Source organism: Schistocerca piceifrons, chromosome 1, assembly GCF_021461385.2.
Source record: "Schistocerca piceifrons isolate TAMUIC-IGC-003096 chromosome 1, iqSchPice1.1, whole genome shotgun sequence".
NCBI classification, from domain to species: domain Eukaryota; kingdom Metazoa; phylum Arthropoda; class Insecta; order Orthoptera; family Acrididae; genus Schistocerca; species Schistocerca piceifrons.
Genome location: NC_060138.1, coordinates 1,121,151,295 through 1,121,167,007, shown reverse-complemented (window position 1 = coordinate 1,121,167,007; position 15,713 = coordinate 1,121,151,295). Strand labels below are relative to the sequence as shown.

General features: G+C 42.5%; 1 protein-coding gene across 1 annotated transcript in view; it reads left to right on the top strand.

Moving 5' to 3' along the window:
* LOC124778185 (proteoglycan Cow) overlaps positions 1-15,713 on the top strand; it is a gene marked incomplete at its 5' end in the record, with an annotated part of 288,452 nt that overhangs the window by 118,806 nt on the left and 153,933 nt on the right. Inside the window, one exon of the mRNA XM_047253627.1 lies at positions 1,526-1,628. Within this exon, the coding sequence (XP_047109583.1) occupies positions 1,526-1,628 (103 nt within the window). The remainder of the gene's footprint in view (positions 1-1,525; positions 1,629-15,713) is intronic.

Genomic DNA, 15,713 nt, shown 5'->3' with positions numbered 1-15,713 from the left:
ATCTGCTGAATGGAATGAACAGTCTAATGAGTACGCAGTATGGTTTGAGAGTAAATCGGAGAAAGACGAAGGTAATGAGAAGTAGTAGAAATGAGAACAGCGAGAAACTTAACATCAGGATTGATGGTCACGAAGTCAATGAAGTTAAGGAATTCTGCTACCTAGGCAGTAAAATAACCAATGACGGACGGAGCAAGGAGGACATCAAAAGCAGACTCGCTATGGCAAAAAAGGCATTTCTGGCCAAGAGGAGTCTACTAATATCAAATACCGGCCTTAATTTGAGGAAGAAATTTCTGAGGATGTACGTCTGGAGTACAGCATTGTATGGTAGTGAAACATGGACTGTGGGAAAACCGGAACAGAAGAGAATCGAAGCATTTGAGATGTGGTGCTATAGACGAATGTTGAAAATTAGGTGAACTGATAAGGTAAGGAATGAGGTTCTACGCAGAATCGCAGAGGAAAGGAATATGTGGAAAACACTGATAAGGAGAAGGGACAGGATGATAGGACATCTGCTACGAGATGAGGGAATGACTCCCATGGTACTAGAGGGAGCTGTAGAGGGCAAAAACTGTAGAGGAAGACAGAGATTGTAATACGTCACGCAAATAATTGAGGACGTAGGTTGCAAGTGCTACTCTGAGATGAAGAGGTTAGCACAGGAAAGGAATTCGTGGCGGGCCGCATCAAACCAGTCAGTAGACTGATGACCAAAAAAAAAAAAAAAAAAAAAAAAACATAGGGGAAGACGTGATGCAACTATACCGCGTACCGCGAAGCATCCCTCCGCCACTGTGGTACTTCCTTGGTGGGTACCGACTGCAACTGTACCGGCAACAATTGACCGACTCATCCCTCTGCGATTGTGGGACGGAGGATGATATCGGTAACATCATTTTCGGCTGCTCAGTGCGATACCAGGCGACAACCGAATTACTACACTGCTTAGCACTTCGCGGTCATTTTCCAAACAGAGTACAGAGAGTATTTACAACGAATGTGTGTGTGTGTGTGTGTGGGGTGGGGGGCACACTATATCTTTTGTTTAGTAAAATAAGCGTTACCTGCTATAATTTGTAGCATCGCATATATTGGAGGCTGGTTGAGTGGATCATGCCCAAAGTTCAAAAATAAAAATGAAAATAAACGTTTGGACCAGGAATACTTTGTTAAAAAGAAACTGTGGGTATGAATTGGGATGTACAACCCTTGTTGCGCTCTATTTAGTATTATTTGCGAAGCGACAAATGATGGTTGCGTTATTAAAAGCTATCACACTTCGTGTCCGTTGAGACATTTCTTTCATACCTTACCACTCGCAGATGCAGGCGCTGTCTAAACTCTCGAGCCCTATAGCTAGTTGTTGACCATTGTTATTATCAAAAGAATTACCTATCTTGTGTAGCTACATTAAGCTCTCACGACATAATTGTTTGTTATCGCTCTTTTGCTGTAACAATGATTCCCACCTGTGGCACCCTGTCACTTTAACAATCTGTTTGCTCTCCTCCTGTTCCAGGTGACCTGTGCCGTCCTCTGAACTGCAAGAAGAAGGAGCTGTGTCTTCTTGAAGATGCATTCACCGCTGTCTGTGTCAGCAAGAAAGAGCTACACAAGAACGGGTAAGTGCCTCGGAACATTTTCACTGCGCGAGTGAACGTGGATAATTTTATTCTGCGAATGTTACAGGTATCATAAATGCACTACAGGGCAAGGCGCTGACACGAGTGTATTTCTTCTTGGCCGTCTTAAGGGATGTTTTTTTTTTTTCAAAATTTTCAACGTGGATATTCACTACAACGGCGCTGAATCGTTTCCCATAGCCACGCCATCAGTATGTTCATAGAATCTATTGCCCACCTGAAAGCAAGTTCCCTGCTCCAACAGCAGGAGTATACAAAATATCCTGCACTGGCGGGGAAGTGGTACTATTATTATTATTATTATTATTATTATTATTATTATTATTGAGAGTTGTCGGCCATGTGACTGGTTTGATGCGACCCTCTGCGTATTCCTCTCCTGCGTCAACGTCTTAATCTGAGAGTAGCACTTGCACACGTTCTCCACAGTTGTTTGCTGTCTTCCCCTAAAACTTTTAGCCTCTACAGCTCCCTCTAGCAACATAGAAGTCACTCCCTGACTTAACAGATGTAGCCTTCTGTCCCCCCTCCCTGGCAGTGTTCTCTCCATAGGTTCGTTTTATCGCCGGTTCTGCAGGGACCTTGCTCCTTTATTCTCGGATCTGTCCACTCCTTAATTTCGTCTGCTTCGTGACCACCAATTTTGATAAGTTTATCGCTGATCTTACTTCTGTTACTGCCGGCCGGTGTGGCCGTGCGGTTCTAGGCGCTTCAGTCTGGAGCCGCGTGACCGCTACGGTCGCAGGTTCGAATCCTGCCTCGGGCATGGTTGTGTGTGATGTCCTTAGGTTAGTTAGGTTTAAGTAGTTCTAAGTTCTAGGGGACTGATGACCTCAGATGTTAAGTCCCATAGTGCTCAGAGCCATTTGAACTTCTGTTACTCGTCAATAGTTTCGTCTTTCTTCGGTTTGCTCTCAATCCATATTCTGTACTCATTAGACTGTTCATTCCATTTAGCAGATCATGTACTACTTCTTCACTTTCACTCAGGGTAGGAATGTTATCAGCGAATCGTATCATTGATTCCTTTCACCTTGAATTTTAATTCCACTCCTGAACCTTTCTTTTATTTCCATCATTGCTTCTTCCATGTACAAATAGAAGAGTACGGGGCGAAAGACTACATCCCTTCTTACACCGTTTTTAATCCGGGTACCTCGTTCTTGATTTTCCACTCTTATTATTCCCTCTTGGCTCTTGTACATATTGTATTATTACCCGTCCTTTCTTATAGCTTACCCCTATTTTTCACAGACTTTCGAACATCGTGCACCATCTGACAGGTCGACAAATCCTATCAACGTGTCTTAATTTTTCTTTAGTCTTGCTTCCATTATCAACCGAAATGTCAGGATTGCCTCACTGCTGCCTTTACCTTTCCTAAAGCCAAACTGATCGTCATTCTAACTCATCCACAATTCTCTTTTCGATTCTTCTGTAGATTATTCTTGTAAGCAACTTGGATGCATGAGTTATTAAGCTGATTGTGCGACAATTCTCGCACTTGTCAGCTCTCGCAGTCTTCGGAATTGTGTGGATAATATTCCTCCGAACGTTAGAATTTATAACGCCACACTCATACATTCTACACACCAACGTGAATAGTCGTTTTGTTGCCACTTACCGCCAAGATTTTAGAAATTCTAATGGCATTTTATCTATCCCTTCTGCCTTATTTGATCTTAAGTCCCCCAAAGTTTCCTTAAAATCTGATTCTAATACTGGATCCCCTATTTATTTCTATATCTACTCCTGTTCTTCTTCTATCACGTCATCAGACAAATCTTCCCCCTCATAGAGGCCTTCAGTGTAGTATTTCCACCTATCCGCTCACTCCTCTGCATTTGACAGTGGAATGCCCGTTGCACTCTTAATGTTACCACCCTTGATTTCTACGCCACCGAAGGTTGTTTTGACTTTTCTATATGCTGAGTCAGTCCTTCCGACAGTCATTTCGTTCTGTTTCTTCACATTTTTCGTGGAGCCATTTCGTCGTAGTTTCCCTCCACTTCCTATTTATTTCACTTTTCTCTTCCCTTTTCAGATTTTCTAGCTTCCCTTATTCATAACCAATGCTACATCTGTTGTATCATGTACCTGTGCTGTTGATATTACCGTATATTCGTCTGACGAGAAGTCGTCATCTCATCTCATTTCACTTCACTGATCCCCACTATAGATTGAGCCCTTTCATTTCCTTTTCAGATTGTCTGCCTTTCCTACTTCGTTCAAACTTGCAGTGACACGGACACAATCACAGAGAAATCTCGTAACGTAGTAGAACTTTGTTGGCGAAAATTTTAATAATAAATTATTGATGAAGTTCCATAGATCTGATACAATCAAATTTTCGTTGAAGCATTTGAGTCTCATCTTTATTTACGGTAATGATCGAAGCTGAAGAAATTAATTAAAATTTATGCAATGGCCAGGACTTGAATCTTGGTCTGCGTGCTAACAAGGCAGGTGTGCCAGCTATTACACCACCACAGCATTACATGTAACACAGCAACGTGGACTACTGTACTCCAATGCCGTCCATAATACAAACTAAGGAAAGAAAATGATGTGTCTGTCCTTGGTTTTGAATTCCCTTACACAGCCATCATAATGAGTTTCGTAGATTTAAACGAAGTTGCTCTTCACTTTAAGCATGGCGCCGTAAGCATATACGAGGTTCAAAAAGTAAGGCGACTTTATATTTTTATGACAAAAATATATATATATTCATCACTATTAATGTTGACCCCTTCAAAGTAATGCCCCTCAGATACAATAAACTTGTGCCAACGCTTCTTCCAATCCTCGAAGCACCTCTCATAAGCACTTTTTGGCACAGCTTTTAGTACTTCCAGCGATGTAGTTTTTATTTCGTCAATCGAAAATCTTCGTTTTTTCATATGTCTCTTCACTTTTGGGAAGAGGAAGAAGTCGCAGGGAGCCAAATCCGGTCAATATGGTGGCTGAGGCGTGATTGTCGTGTTGTTTTTGCCCAAAAAATCTCTCACAAGCAACGATAAATGAGTAAGTGCATTGTCTTGATGCAAAAGCCATGAATTGTTTTTCCATAATTTCGGGCGTTTTTTGCGTATTGCTTCTCGCAAACGGCGCATAATGTCGAGGTAGTACTCCTTATTGACCGTACGAACTTGAGGCAAAAATTCATGATACACTACGGCACCGTAATTGAAAAAAATGAGCAAAACTTAGACAATTGATCGAACTTGGAGTGCTTTTTTCGGTCTTGGCTCACCAGGATGCTTCCATTGGGACGATTGGGTTTTGCTTTCGACGTCTTAACCGTAAACCCATGTTTCGTCACCAGTTATGACTCTTTTGAGCAAATCAGAATCATCATTGACGTCATCCGAGAGCTCCTGAGCGATGCTCATGTGACGGTTCTTCTGATCAAAATTGAGAAGTTTTGAAACAAACTTCGCTGACACGTCTCGTGCCCAAAACATCCGAAAAAATTGCATGACACGAGCCGATTAATATGCCAACAAAATGGTTCAAATGGCTCTGAGCACTATGGGACTTAACATCCGAGGTCATCAGTCCCCTAGAACTTACAACTACTTAAACCTAACTAACCTAAGGACAGCACACACATCCATGCCCGAGGCAGGATTTGAACCTGCGACCGTAGCGGTCGCGCGGTTCCAGACTCAAGCGCGTTGAACCGCTTGGCCACACCGGCCGGCCAATATGCCAACATCCTCAGCAACTTCTCTTACGGTAATTCGACGATTTTCCAAAACAATTTTCTTCACAGCTTCGACGTTATCATTGTTGGTGTGCTGGGGCGTCCAGAGCGAGGTTCGTCATTGGCATGTTCCCGGCCATCTTGGAAGAGCTTGTACCACTTGGAAACCATTTTTTTTACGCAGAACAGAATCACCGTAAACCACTGTCAACATTTCAAGTGTTTTAGAGCACTTGATTCAATTTTTCACACAAAATTTGATGCCAATTCTTTGCTTCATGTTTTATAATAATCGAAAATCGACGAGCACACTAAAACACATCTAACCTTTCTATCTGTCAAAAACAAACGCAGTATGCTGTACACTTGAGACTGTGGACACACGTTCGGGACATGTGTACCAACATAACAGAAAGAAAAGATCGATAATCCAATGTACGTTGGCCCCGCAATTTGAAAAGTCACCTTACTTTTAGAAGAGCCTTCTTATGCTTGTGTGTAATGCTACGGGGAACCTTACTCATGATCATTCTTCGGAAGACAGCCTACAGTTTGCACTTCTCGTGCTCTAAGTAATGATTTCAGACCACCTCTTCTTACCGCGATCGCGATCGCCCATGCTCTCCTGGTTTAGACCACCTCAAGCGCCACTTAGCAGCGACTTTATAGATGTGTGGCTTGTAAGCAGCTGCTCGATCGTTGTACCCTATTCTTCTCAAGGGGCTCCGGAACGCCCTATACTTGCAATGTTAAAATAACGCTTATAAATTACATCTTTCCTCACAAAGTATTTGAGGTAGGAAGTTGAACTTATTACAGATTATTTATTGGAATATGGGCTACAACTTAACACAGGGATTTTACAAAATTTTAGTTCGGTTATTAAAGATGATTTTTTTTCAATTGTAATGAAAATTCACAACATTTTTTTGCAATTTTTTATTTATATATTCAAAAATATAGTTTTTTGGAAAAAGGCTGTGTTAAATTATGCAGAAGGTACTGTGTAACATTTACTGAAAGTTTGAAACAAATATGTTTGGAAGATCCTTAGAAAACATGTAATTAGTATGAGAAAATAAAAGTTTTGGGAATCGAGCGACAAAGATTGGATTAACTTTTTAGTGCATTCCAGGTCCATAGGATGGATTATCTTCATCCTCTGCAAACTCCTCCTCCAGCTTCCTCTTGTTCCTCCTCCTGTTTACTCTTGCTTGTATTTCTAGACTCTTTACAGCCATGTCTGCAGCCTGAAGGCGTTCCTTGTCTAAAGCAACCATCGCTCGTTGTTGTGTTCGTAGATTTTGCTACCATTTTCTTCAGTTGCAGTTACTGCAACACTGTTCCAAAAGGTGGTCATGTATGAACACTTATCACATTTCAGTTGTATTTCACTAGCAAGTCCTACGTGCTTTATTATGGAGAGTTCCAGACCAACTTCACTACAATGAATACATCTTACACAGTTTGAAAAAATTCCTTTGAGAACCGACATATCAAATATTTCATTCACATCCGATTCGCCCATAAAACATTCATAGTTTTCACTCATTGAAAAAAAATGGTTCAAATGGCTCTGAGCACTATGGGACTTAACATCTGTGGTCATCAGTCCCCTAGAACTTAAACCTAACTAACCTAAGGACATCACACACATCCATGCCCGAGGCAGGATTCGAACCTGCGACCGTAGCAGTCGCGCGGTTCCCGACTGAGCGCCTAGAACCGCTAGACCACCGCGGCCGGCCTCACTCATTGAACAAAGCTTCTTCTGTGAAGTATTTTCTTTCCCACTTTGACTGCTATGGGCAGGTGTACTTGAGAGGTTAGGTTCACTCACTTGGTTATCGTCTTTATTGTTTACAGTAATAACACATACCTTTGGCTTTCCAACATTTCTCCTTTTCTTAAAAGCCTTCAGAGGATTTCTAATAACTTTACTTTTACTCATTATTATACTTCAACAAAACAGAGACTCAAGAAACAGAATTAATTACGAATATTTTCGAGATAACGACAGAGTAAATAAACATGAAACAATCGACAATCACACCAGCGATATATATTGAACCATCACAGGTTAGCCACAACACATACTTTATCTCACATCACTAAAATGTACCTGATGAACACGGACGTTAATAATAACACCATTTGACAGCAGTTTAACAGCGCCACAGTGGGCCCATGTAGAACACATTTCAAAAAAAATTTAAAAATAGTTGTAGTCTTCGGAATTGAATAAATTATATATCTGCAGATTCAGAAAACGCAAAAAAGTAAAAATTGAACTTTTCATGATTTTGAGCCTTTCCGGAGCCCCTTAACTCTGTACATACAGCCGTTGCGCTAGCTGCGCTGTTGGTGTCACTTTGGAGCTTAAGAGTGGCCCCTTCCGCTGATTTCGTAAGATTTTTTAGAAACACCCTGCGTATTGCTGTCCGTACATGAGGTTTACGTGGTCTTTGTTTACCTGTGATCGTTCCTTCGCTTATCCACGTCACCGACAGTAGACTTGGGCAGTCTTAGAAGAGCTGAATTGGTCCTGGCGGGTGTGTGGGAAGTTGTTTTCTATCTACAATAGGGTCTGAAAATGTATTTCTGTCAACATGCGGAAGGTAGGGTGAAGTCACTGCCAACTATAATTGTATGAGTGGGGTACGTATTTGTGATGACACTCAAGTTTTCTTTGAACTGTTCAGGAACTGTTTCATCTGAGACCAGGGGTCGGTAAAAGGATCCAGTTATTAATTTATTCCGGTTGTCGAATATAACCTCTGCCCATACTAAGTCACAGCAACTATCTGCTTCAGTGTCGCTTGTGAGCTGGAACACACATTACATTATTTTTCCGTAAGTTGTGCTTCTTGTTTCTGTTGTAGTGCAGATCATTACAATTACGGCTTTTCCCTCCAAAACCTAGGATTTTTTCTCTGTGACCCTGTAAATACCAGAGCTAAACAACTGTAGAACAACAACAACGTACGTTACTAGCATAGCATTCTGCATTACTTCATTTCCTTATTTCTAACACTGTAAAACTGTACGTCGACTTTAGGTGTCATATCAATCATAGATGTTCTTATCTCTATTTAGTGAACGTATTTTCAGTCATGTTTGAAAATTTCCAGCTACACTTTATTGACTAATGTTTCGCCGCAAGAGATATCGCATTTTAGAGAGTAAATTAACATGGAGTATGTCGTTCTTCTTTTCAAACATTCACATACCCATTTCTTCTTTCCTTGTTGTCTTTTGGGCATGCAGTTTGTGTAATTAAAGTAAGCACAAATGCAGTGATCAAAAAGAAATGATTAGCGTACATTCGCATTCTGTTTACATCGTTCCTTTCTTGTTGCTCCCATGGCGATGGACTGTTTCTGCCGCAATAGGTAAGCGTGAAAGGAAGCTACAGTACAGACAGAGGAATCTATGTTTATGCTTGGCAGAACTAATTACATACTGACATAATCGTTGGTATTCCTTTCGTTTCCCAAAAGTTATAAATATTTCGATTTCGGAAAAAGAGCTCTGCATTTGGCCAAGATGTCGAAGAAGAAGGTCCCTTACGTAATGGTTGTATCGAGTAAGATGTGGAGACGGCAGTTTGAAAGCGGACAGTAGTAGTACGAGGAAGGGCGTCCCTTACCTGAGGGATCGCTACCTGGCGAAGGGGCAAGTGTGGCAAATGTTCGGCGTGGCAAATGTCTGGCATTCGTGTTGCTCAGGTGACACCCACGTTCGAAGTCACTGAACTCCACGGGGGTCGACGCTCTCACCTGTTACTGCTCCTCTACTAACGACACGACACTCCCAGTCTCCATTTCCACTTGTGGGTCCGCCTCGTGACATGTAGTGAAATCCGCATTACATAGGCGTGTCCGGATGCTTTTGATTAGATATTGGAGTAGCCAGCTTACCATACGGAGGCCGCGCATTGCAGGTGCAGATGCCGTGTAGACGACGTATGGTGGCCAGGCGCCGGTCGGCGACAAGTGGCGGCTCCTTTTGTCGGTCCCCGGTCCCGTGTGTCGTGTCGTGTTTTATGGTGGCCGCCTTCTCCATTCCCCCCCCCCCCCTCCGTCTCCTCCTACCCCTGCCACCCCAGCAGCAGCCGTCCACTGTGTGCGCGCCGGAAATTCCTGCGTAAAGCACGTGTTCGGTGCGGACCGCGCAGCGCTGAGCCGTGATTCATGGCCGGCGCACGAGATATATACTGCCGTTGTCAGACGTTTCCGCGAGCCATTTTTGTTTCTTTCCCAATTTTTCAATAAGCATCCATCACGGCGAGCGCCGTAAACGGCAGGCGCGATCGAGCCCGCAGCGCTGCTGAAGTATTTCAGCGCCCAGTGTAAACTCGTATGTGTGTGTGTGTGTGTGTGCGCGCGCGCGCGCGCGCGCGCGCGTGTGTGTGTGTGTGTGTGTGTGTGTGTGTGTGTGTGTGTGTGTGTGTGTGTGTGTGTGTGAGGGGGGGGGGGGGGCAGAGTGAGGGACTGCCCCCACAGGCTAGACCCGGCTGCTCCTCCATTCCCTCACTGCCCCGCCCAGGGCTCGTACATCTTCTACAGCCATTGTCGGTTTTACAGAACACTGCAGTACAGACACTAACGTCAGTGCAATGGAGCAGTAAATGGAAACTTGTCACCAACATACAGTTCCTTAGAAAAGTTATTTGATCCAATGAACTGATGTACAGAAGACATTGGCACTAACGTGCTACCATGTTCCTTGACTCCCGGGAGGCATTCGATGCATTCGTGATGTCTATTGTGTATTACGAACTGCAACTGTGACTTAAATTGCCGGTTGCGTTTTGAATTTGGTAAAGTTTATCGTATTATTAACTGGCTTTTAGTAGCCAAAAATAAATGCACTGGAACTGTGACAGATTTGTAATAATCTGTTCATGAAAGAAGATTATGACTAAAAAAAATGAAAGGAGGCAAATAATTTCCATCATAGATCTGGTGCACAGCGATCGCTATTTCTTTCAAAATGATCGATCTCCGGTATTGTTCATCATTTTCAGATCACATGTCGCAATTGTGGAGTAATCTTTCCAAATGGAACTAAGAGTTCACTGTCATATATTGAACTGATAGTTCCATTAAGACAGATTACTCTACGAGGGGCATTTGAAAAGTCCGTGCTAAGTCCGAGAGATGGCACCACCGGCGCGTATCGAGGTCATGTTTACTTAGTGGCATCTTTAGAAAGAACTCACACCAAGTTTCAGCCACATTGGTCTATTTCTTTGTGTTTGGCATTCGTGTGAATCAAGGAAGTCGAGTGATTGTCTAAAAATGGACGAAAAAGAATTTCGTGCAGTGAATAAACATTACCTTATGAAAGGCAAAACGCCTCAGGAGACTAAAGAGAAGCTTGATAAACATTACGGTGACTCTGCTCCTTCGATTAGAACAGTTTATAAGTGGTTTCAAAATTTTCAGAGTGGCCATATGGGCACAAGTGATGCTGAACGTTCTGGATGCCCTGTGGAGGTTACGATTCCAGAAATAATTGATGAAATCCATGATATGGTGACGGATGACAGAAGAGTTAAGGTGCGCGAGATTGCTAGTGCTGTGGGCATCTCGATTGGACAGGTACATAATATTTTGCATAAACATTTGGACATGGGAAAGCTATCCGCAAGATGCGTTCCGCGTTTGCTCACGCTTGACCAAAAACGGAATCATGTGAAGTGTTTCAAGGTTGGTTCAAATGGCTGTGAGCACTATGGAACTTAACACCTGAGGTCATCAGTCCCCTAGAACTTAGAACTACTTAAACCTAACTAACCTAAGGACATCACACACATCCATGCCCGAGACAGACTGAAGCGCCTAGAACCGCTCGGCCACTCTGGCCGGCTGTTGCAAGGTTGGTTTGCAGTTGTTCAGGAAGAATCCGCTGGACTTTTAGCGTCGTTTTGTCACTGTGGATGAAACATGGATACATTACTATACTCCTGAGACCAAACAACAATCTAAACAATGGTTTACCAAGGGAGAATCTGCACCAAAAAAGGCGAAGACCATTCCTTCGGCCGGAATTCGCAAGGGATAATCCTCATCTACTATCTTGCAAATGGAAAACTATTACAGGTGCATATAATTCCTCGTTATTGTACTGTTTGAAAACCGAGTTGCAAGAAAAACGCCGGCGATTGGACTACAAAAAAAGTCATTTTCCATCATGACAATGCACCAGCACACACCTCAGCAGTTGTGGTTGTAAAATTAATGGAAATAAGATTCCAACTCGTTTCACATCCCCCCCCCCCCCCTATTCTCCAGTCTTATCTCCCTCGGACTATTATTTGTTACCCAATTTGAAGAAATGTTTGGCAGGACAAAGATTTTATTAATACAAGGAGGTGATTTCAGCAACTAATAGCTATTTTGCAGACTTGGACAATACCTATTATTGGAAAGGGATCAACAAATTAGAACAGCGTTCGACGAAGTGTATAAGTCTAAAAGTAGACTATGTCGAAAAATAAGTAAAGTTTACCCCAAACACGTAAGTAGTTTTTATTTTTGCACAGACTTCAAACGCCCTTCGTATATGCGACATATGATGTGAAAATGAGCAATGTCGCCCAAAACCGGTCGTTTTGAAATAAACAGCGACTGACAGGCAAAAAAATTAGTCTGTTTTAACCAGTTTTTATTAGTGTTTAAAAGAACAACCGCCATTTGACTGTTTTATTGTTTATTTAAGTACTATCCAGGTTTTGGCCTTTTATGCTATTTTTAAGTCAGCCTCAAAGTTGGCCATAAATTAAGCTTGACAACAAGTGAAGTATCCTGCAATATACATTTTAAAGACATATAATCAAATACTTTAAAATGGCATAAGAAGTGGAAACCTGGGCTGTACTCAAATAAACAATAGAATAGTCAAATGGCGGTTGCTCCTTTCAAAAATGTTATATGACTGTTGCTCAGCAAAATCAAAAACTGTTTTTAATAGGTTGCTTTTTGGTACAAATTGTACAGTTGATTTTAAACTAACTTTCCAATAACTTTAAACTTTAAACATACCTCAGAACTGTATAAGAATGCAATATTAACTTGATATCTTCTCTATCTGTTCAGTTGGGTCCGGGGGTAGGAATGGAAAAGATCGGTAGCGCCTGGCATCTCGGCTGTCGTGAAGGAGCCGCGTGTCGTGTCAGTAGCTTCGTATTGCGTTCCAGGCGACATGCGAACGGAGAGGCACATCTGAGCAGAGAGAGGGGCAAACAGAACACAGAGAGCAGGAGGAGCTGATTGTGTGCAGTGTATGCGACGTAAACGTACAACGGCGAAGCTGCAGGCCAGAATCGGCATTCCGAACAGGCAAAACGGCGGTGAGCATTGAGGTAATCAACCCACTGATGCACCAGGTTGAAGGTACCTGTTTGGTAAGCCATGTGTCCTGCTGCGTGTAGCAGTCCATAACTGCCTGCCACATCCTCATCTGACAGGAGTCATAGATCCTTCACTGCCCTTTTTAAGGTGCCGAAGGCGCGATAAACGCATGCGAAGAGATCAGGACTAAATGTGGGTGTCGAGCATTTGCCACTTGAGTTGAAGGAACTTCTGCGTTACGAAATTTGCGATATGTGGACCTACGTCATTATGAAGCGAGAGCACCCCCTTGTCGCAGTTTTCCCGGACACTTCGCCTTAATTGAACGCCGCAATTTCTCCATCGTTGCGCAGTACTATTCCCCAGTGATGGAGACACCAGGTTCCTTGAAAGCAGTGGATGAGGCTGGCCTCCCAGGTCGACCAGCATCTTAATCGCGACCAGCACGGAACTTGGCGCACCATTCCACAAGCGTGGTTTTCGACAGACATGCTGCGGATGGATGACTTCCTGTGTTTGTCCTTCAGCAGCCAAAAAAACAATAATAGCACGTTGGTCCCGTTTCGACATATTTGGTAGTAACGTCGTCACAGTTCGCGTTTCTGCATTTACTGCACTCTCGTCGAAAAGACATAAATGGTACACAAATCTCTTGCCTATATGCCGATGCTTACATACCCGCATTGGAGTCTCCCTACGGTGCATATATGCTGCAGCAACACCATGAAACGGAAAATTTTTGATTGCCCCCCTTATACAATGAACTAGTTTTCGAGCCAGTCCGGGCTCTCGATCAGATGTGCGTCACAGAAACATTATTTTCTGGACATTCCGCAGCTAGATACAAGGGTCATGGTGCCTCTAAAGAACAACGTAATTTTAGGCAAAAGTTAACGAAATGTTTACAAAATAAAAATATCGTATAATTTAGGATATGTGCATTGATTGTTTTTTTTTAAGTGGGCCCCACAGCCTCAATAAATTTGAAAAATAGTTTTTTCATAATGCGGGGCTACAGTCATAATACATTTCTTTAAAGTCAGTACCGCTATTAGACTGTTGTTTATTTACAGTGTTACATTTACACTTACACAATCATGATTTCGACTTCAAAGTGCCATTATCAAGTGTCTTCTGAAAGCAGGTTAGACAATAACACTGAAATACACAAGTGATATAATCGTATTACAATCCATATTTGTAATGCTTACCTAGAAGTGTTATAAATTGCCTAAGAAAGCATACTGTCGTATTAAAATACAGTATTGGACACATTGTCTAAGAATCGATATTTCTGGCAGAGCCTACTGCTTTGTTTCATTACTAAGTACCCCATCTTGACTGAATGACAGTAGGCTAAGTGTCAAATTGTCTTGGTCAAGAAGGAAATTTCTGTTACAAGCAGGTTACCTTTTTTTCTGATCTCAGTGTCCGGTAGGATAGGAAAGGTTAGGAAGAATTTATTTACTTTGGTGGTTGTTAAATTTTCGCAGTAGCTGTTTATCTTAGTATACAATGAAGTTGCCTGCTTATAAAAATAAACAGTAACAAACCTCTCGATAATATTACCTGCATCCATAAATATAAAAGTAAAGATAGTGATTGATGATGTTTAAAGTACATTTTAGTAGGTAAGTATACAGCTTAGTACGTGAAGAAAAAAGACATGATTCCACCAGGCTGTGGTTTAAATTATTTCATTTGCGCTACTAGTTTCAGACACTGTCCATTGTCAAGTACATCTATAAACATACATGGCGCACGACTTTTTAACGAACTGATAACGATGTCGGTTACCATGGGTGACTATTATGTTCAAGGGTACAAAGAGTGTAATTATGGCTTCCACGTCTTTGCTCTTTTTTATTTTTAATTACGGTGTGTTCCACGTTTTTTTAGATGCACTAAAAATGGAGTGTGTCTGAAACTAGTATGCAGAGAAAGATACTTAAAACACAGCCTACCGAGCAAGGTGGCCCAGTGATTAGTACACTGGACTCGCATTCGGGAGGACGACGGTTCAAAAACGCGTCCGGCCATCCGTATTTAGGTTCTCCGAGATTTCCCTAAAATGCCTCAGATAAAAGCCGGGATGGATCCTTTTAAAGGGCACGGCCGACTTCCTTTCCTAATCTGATGGGACCGATGACCTCGCTGTCTCGTCCTCTCCCTGAAGTTAACCAACCAAAACACAGCCCTGTGGAATTATGCCATCTTAAAAATACTTACATTGGGCTACTTTGCAGTATCTGTGACAAATTTCGATAATACGCTTCTCGGCCAGCATACACATAAGCGTAGTCATACTGAATAATCGCTGTGGCCGAGCGGTTCGAGGCGCATCAGTTCGGAACTGCGCTGCTGCTACGGTCGCAGTTTCGAATCCTGCATCGGGCATGGATGTGTGTGATGTCTTTAGGTTAGTTGGGTTTAAGTAGTTCTAAGTCCAGAGGACTGATGACCTCAGATGTTAAGTCCCATAGTGCTTAGAGCCATTTGAACTGAATAATTGTAAAGAAGAAATCTCTGTCTGACATAACGACATAAAGCATAGATTCACTAATACAACTTTCGGAAAGAAATTGCCTAGAAGACTGTTTCGAAAATGGAAGAGAATCGGGCTTCATGTGCCACTAGAGTACTGAAACGATATGAGACACACGTAAATTTTGCTGTGTGGCATGGTGCGTCAAAAGAGTACCTCGTTTACATAGCAGCTAATTGACGCAGTGCAGATGCGACGAGTCACACGTCTAGATTAGATTGTAGACCACTAAGTCTGAATAACGCGTGTAAACAGACCAGTGGTCGATTGCTTGGAAAACATTGTGCTAAAAGCACGAACGCTGTTTCAGCGACAAAAGCAAAGCGAATGCGCTCGTAGCTACGCGTAGTTTGACGACACGCATCACAGCCCTTTGTCGCCCCGGCTATTGAATTTCGTCCGTCAGTCGGCCGGTCAGTCCCCTAATTGGCCAGAGTCGGCTGAGTGAGCAGCAA